At 40.6% G+C, this 6000-nt stretch overlaps 1 protein-coding gene across 5 annotated transcripts in view; it reads left to right on the top strand.

Moving 5' to 3' along the window:
* The window catches only part of USP31 (ubiquitin specific peptidase 31), an 85463-nt gene that overhangs the window by 19823 nt on the left and 59640 nt on the right, over positions 1–6000 (top strand). Inside the window, exon 1 of one of the 5 annotated variants that reach the window (XM_058440819.1) lies at positions 237–415. The exons of the other annotated variants lie outside the window; for them this stretch is intronic. Coding sequence (XP_058296802.1) covers positions 276–415 — 140 coding nt within the window. The 5' untranslated portion in view covers positions 237–275. Of the gene's footprint in view, positions 1–236; positions 416–6000 lie in introns of those variants that run through there. 5 annotated transcript variants of the gene reach the window in all.

Here is a 6000-nt window from a genome sequence, read left to right as displayed (position 1 = left end):
AAAAAAAAAAAAAAAAAATTAGAGATGGGGTGTCACTTTGTTGACCAGGCTGGACTCGAACTCCTGGCCTCAAGTGATACTCCCATCTTGGCCTCCCAAAATGCTGGGATTATGGGCCTGAGCCACCACGCCTGGCCTAATAGTTTTGGTTGCTGCCAGATGAATCTTATTAAAGTTTACTTGAAATTACATTATTTTTCTTTTCAAAAATTGCCATTGCTTTTTTATACAGAAAGTACCATGTAAATTTCTTAGCTTGGTATTTAAGCTTTCTCATGATGAAACCTTGTCTTCCCCCCTGTCCAGGAAAGGCAGAGGAACACAGGGAAAGAGCTGTAGCATTAGAGACTTTGGTTCAGATTCTGAGACCTGAGGCAAGTGATGCATTCTTCATAGGATTGATAACCAGGAATAGGTGAGAAATGTATATAAAGTGCCTAATACGGTGCCTGGTATAGAGAAATCTGTTAGCGTTATTACTTCACAGTCCCCTGACTACTTTGCTGGCTATTGTTTGTGCCCTATACCCTCCCACCTGTAGTGCTTTTTCTGTTTTCTCCTTCCTGGGTCCAGAGTACACCCCCACTTTACTAGTTTTAGAAATTACTCTTACATTAAAGTTCCCCTAACTCCTGTAGTTGGATGTTACGGCTTCCTCATTCGAAAGCAGATAACATTTTACATGGAACCATGTTAAAGTACTTGTACACTTCTTTCTTAGTTATGTTTAAATAGTAGTAATAATAGCCAAGTGGTCAGAAAACCTTTCTTTGTGAACATTTCAACTATATATAACTAAGAGGGGAGATCAGTACGATGAACCTGCATTTCCCTGTCACCCAGCTTCAACAACTACCAATTTGTGGACAATCTTATTTCATCTGTATAACCTTTGCCTTTACTCTCCCCAAACTTTTGAAGCAGCTTCCAAATGTATTTCATCCATAGATATTTAAGTATATATCTCTAAAAGATAAGGATGCTTTAGAAAAATCATAATGCCCTTATCTGCCTAAGGAAAACTAATATTCCTTAATTAGTGTTCATATTTCTCTGATATTGTTTCTGTCTCTCACATACATATATGCGTACACTTATATGTGTACAACTGTGCATATATATTTCCTACTCTTTATATAAGAATCCAAATAAGTTTCCAAAATTTCAATGGATTGATAACATCTGTTGTCACTCACATTCTCTCTCTCTCATTTATTTTGTTTTTCCTCTGGCAGTTTATTTGTTGAATGCGTGTTTGTTTAGTAGAGCAGAGCTTTTCAAATTATTTGTGGTTTAGGACTAATTTTTAAAATTTCCAATCTATTGTGGGCTGTTTGTAAAATACAATACAAATCAATTAATAGAAAGTGACATAAAAAAGGCGTATGTAAGACCAGCCCCATTAAAAAATTGTTAAATTCAGAAGACATAAAGTTATGGTTTAATTTGTAAATACTTCTAAATGCTTACTCTCAATTTCTATAATCTCATCATGGACTGGCAACAGAAACTTCATAGTCTTGATTTTTTGTATTATATTCCAGTAGCTTCAATTAAGATGTTCCTCTGTCCATGTATTTCCTGTAAATTGGTGGTTAGAGCTAGAGGTTTAGAGACTCAAGTTTGAGGTTTTTTTCTCCTTCTCTTTTTGGCAAAACTTTCTGTGCGTAGTGTTATAAACTTCCATCAGAAAGTCTGCGCTGTTTGGTTCTATCTCTTGTGGTGCCAAGAATCACTGGTAATTGTTCCCTGACTTAATTTATTAAGGGTTGAAAGTGGTGAAATTGTAATTCTAACATTCCTATTTTACTTGTTAGCTGGAACACTTCTACAGAGACTCTTGTCCAGTTACTTGGTTTCCCTGAAGTAAATTTTGCAGAAGAAAGGCTAGATAAAAGCTTGATTTTTCCCCCTCCTTTATTTTCCAGTTTTCAAAATAATTACTTGATTTCCAATTGTGTTTAGTGAATTTTTGTAACCTTATGAACTCATGGGTTTAAGCATACTTGATGTATTCAGTCATAGTTTTTAACCTTATTGATGCTCAAAATTGTCCCATTTTTGTCCAGTGGGACAAGTCAACTCTCAAGTCCTTTTGACACTATACTAGTAGCCTGGGATGTCAAACGAGAGTGCAAAGATGTTAAGATGTTCCAGGCTTATCATTTCTTGCACCAGATCTGGAATCAGTCATTTCCAGATACTGGAATCAGGTTCCTTTGGTACAGTGGTTCTGAGAGACCACAGTTGAGGCATGAGGGATGCACATGGTTTCTAAGAAAGGGGTGATTTCTTTTAAAGCTAAATCATGAATTCACATTGATTATTCCAATACAGGGTTTCGGGGTTTTATTGACCCTCCTTGGTCTTATATCTGTGGCTTGTTCCTCCCGTGCTGAAAATCCTATTTGTAACACCAGTGTAAATTCTCGTTTGCCTTATCCCACAGTATGCTCCTAAGTCTCAGAATAATAATCCCAGTACTACCACCAACAGTGTTAGTATTTGAAAATGGCTTAAGACTTATTTGGTAGTTTTTTTGTCCATAGCATATATTCTTCTAGGACTGTATGGTACAAATTACTGTTTTAAAGTTACTTGGAATAGTTCTCTATGTGGTTTTGTCATCACTGTATATATAGTTAGTATTAGTTGTTTCGGCCAGGCGCGTTGGCTCACGCCTGTAATCCCAGCACTTTGGGAGGCCGAGGCGGGTGGATCACGAGGTCAGGAGTTCAAGACCAGCTTGGCTAAGATGGTGAAACCAAGTCTCTACTAAAAAAAAAAAAAAAAAAAAAAAAAACTACAAAAATTAGCCAGGCGCAGTGGTAGGTAGGTGCCTGTAATCCCAGCTACTTGGGAGGCTGAGGCAGGAGAATCACTTGAACCCAGGCGGCAGAGGTTGCAGTGAGCTGAGGTCGTGCCACTACACTCCAGCCTGGGCGACAGAGTGAGACTCCATCTCAAAAAAAAAAATCAGTTTTCTTTTTTAATCTTTTTTAAAATGAGATTTTCTTTTTTTTTCTTTGAGACAGAATATTGCTCTGTCGCCCAGGCTGGAGTTCAATGATGCGATCATAGCTCACTGCAGCCTACCTCCCAGGCTCCGGTGATCCTCAGTCCCTGGAGTAGCTGGGACCACAGGTGCTCACCACCATGCCCAGCTAGTTTTTTATTTTTTGTAGAGACACTGTTTCACTATGTTGCCCAGGCTGGTCTCAAACTCCCGGGCTCAAGCAATCCTCCTGCCTTGGCCTCCCAAGGTGCTGGAATTACAGGAGTGAGCCACCACACTGGCCCATTTGTTTCTTTTTTTGCTTTTGATTTTGATAGATTGGTTCCTAAAATTTGATTTTGTTGCATCATAATTATATTAAAAAATACAATATATGGCTGAAGTCAAATCTGCAAAACAAGATCTATTCAGAAATCTAGCTCTGTCTCTGATCCTTCCACTCTATTGCCTTTCTCCTTAAATTTTATGATTTATTCTTTCATTGTTTAAATATAAGGCAGTATGTGTAGGTATATATTAATATATGTGTGTATTCATATATGGGTGTGTATTCATGTTCTCTCTTATTTAGATAAATGGTAGCACACTATGGATAATTTTCTCCTCTTGCTTTTTTCGTATCGCTAACGTATGAGTGCTTATCACATGCCCTGCACAGTGGATTATTTTATTTGCTTCTTATAATGTTGTAAGGTAGATGCATGTGTTACAATTTCTGTTTCATAGTTGGAGACAGATATTTCTGTATAGACCTTTACTTCTCTGAGTCCCTTTTTTTTTTCTTTTTTTTCTTTTTTTTTTTTTTTGAGACAGTCTCACTCTTTTGCCCAGGCTGGAGTGCAGTGGTGTGATCTTGGTTCACTGCAAGCCCCACCTCCTGGGTTCACACCATTCTCCTGCCTCAGCCTCCCAAGTAGCTGGGACTACAGGTGCCCGCCACCATGCCTGGCTAATTTTTTTTTTTTTTTTTTTTTAAGTAGAGACGAGGTTTCACCATGTTAGCCAGGATGGTCTCCATCTCCTGATCTTGTGGTCCATCCGCCTCAGCCTCCCAAAATGCTGGGATTATAGGCGTGAGCCACTTTGCCCAGCCTTTTTTTTTTTTTTTAAAGAGACAGGGTTGCTCTGTACCCAGGTTAGAGTTCAGTGGTGCAATCATAGCTTACTGCAGCCTCAAACTTGGGCTCAAGCAATCCTTCCACCTCAGCCTCTGCAGTAGCTGGAATGACAGGTGCCTGCCACCACTCTCAGCTAATTAAAACTTTTTTTTTTCTCGTAGAGACAGATTCTTGGTATATTGCCTAGGCTGGTCTTGAATTCCTGGCCTCAAGTGATCCTCTCATCTCGGCCTCCCAAAGTGCTGAGATTACAGGCATGAGGCACTGTGTATGGCTGCTATGATTCCCTTTAACCCCCATAGTAACTAGTTGTGACCCTTGTGTGCATATTCATGAGCAAATGAATGAGCAGGGAATTAACTTCTCTATTTATCTTGAGCAATGATGGGAGCAGAGAAAGGCTGTTTCCAAACTCTAGAGAAGGAAATTCAATGCTTTCTTTATTTGAAGGTTATGGCTCTCTGTAGCTGGAGAAGAATAATAGTAAGAACTTATTCCCTGACCAGAGTTGCTCCCAGTAATTACACAAATACATTAAGTTGGAAAGTTCTTTTTTTTTTTTTTTTTTTGAGACGGAGTCTCGCTCTGTCGCCCAGGCTGGAGTGCAGTGGCGCAATCTCGGCTCACTGCAAGCTCCGCCTCCCGGGTTCACGCCATTCTCCTGCCTCAGCCTCTCCGAGTAGCTGGGACTACAGGTGCCCGCCACCACACCCGGCTAATTTTTTTGTATTTTTAGTAGAGACGGGGTTTCACCGTGGTCTCAATCTCCTGACCTCGTGATCCGCCCGCCTCGGCCTCCCAAAGTGCTGGGATTACAAGCGTGAGCCACCGCGCCCGGCCCGAAAGTTCTTTAATCTTCTAAAAATAAGAGTTCCTTTTTAACAGTACAGTGACAACTTGGTAAATCTTCCTCATTTTAGAGTCTTTGTGTCATGGAAGTTACAATAAACTAGGGTAGCTAAGGAAAAGGACAAACTCCTTTAAAAGCAACAGCTTATGGAAAATATCTACTAGTTAATGATTTCACAATTTTAATAGTGACAGGAAGAAAGAGTAGCTTCATTTCCCTTCAGATGAGAAAGAAAGGAGTATTGGCTGCTTTTTATTTTATATCCAGCTGGAGGAAGGGGTTAGTTACCCTTCAGGCTCTATTGTGATGTCAGGCAGCTGGTTAAGCTGTTGTAGCTTCCCCCACCCCTTCCCGGATTCTGTCCAGCTTCAGAGGGTAGAGCTGGGGGAGGAGGAGGGCATCCAGGGTCAGAGGCTACTCTTTTCCTTTTGAAAATCTGTGAGCCTATGAGTTTTGAATGTAGTGAGACTCCTAGTGCAGCTGAGATCTTGGGCAGGTCACTGAGCCTCAGTTTCCATATTTTCCTTTTCATTGCCACATAGTAATACCAGCCTCACAGATCGTGGTGTTTAACAACGATTGGCTCCTTTACACCTGAGTGGTGAAAACATTTTAGCAAGAACAACCAACCAACACACCAACCAACCCAGCCTGTGACAGCAGGTCTGGGATATAAGAAAGGGATGCTGGTAGGACAGAGGTGTAGAAAGGATCTTGCAAAATATCACCATAGTCAAGTGCTGACAAGAAGTACGCTCCACCTCTACACTTTCGCTGGGTCTAGCTTTGCAAGTCTGATTGTTTTATAGCTTACCTTTGATGCGTAGATGCTCTAGGGTTTTTTTTAATTTTTTTATTTTTGTGAGACAGAGTCTCACTCTGTCACCCAGGCTGGAGTGCAGTGGCATGATCTTGGCTCATTGCAACCTCCACCTCCCGGGTTCAAGCAATTCTCCTGCCTCAGCCTCCCAAGTAGCTGGGATTACAGGCACCCGCCACCACACCTGGCGAATTTT

Source organism: Hylobates moloch, unplaced genomic scaffold (assembly GCF_009828535.3).
Source record: "Hylobates moloch isolate HMO894 unplaced genomic scaffold, HMol_V3 SCAFFOLD_6, whole genome shotgun sequence".
Classification (NCBI taxonomy): domain Eukaryota; kingdom Metazoa; phylum Chordata; class Mammalia; order Primates; family Hylobatidae; genus Hylobates; species Hylobates moloch.
Note: the sequence above shows the minus strand (reverse complement) of the source record. Positions and strands in the feature narration are given on the sequence as shown.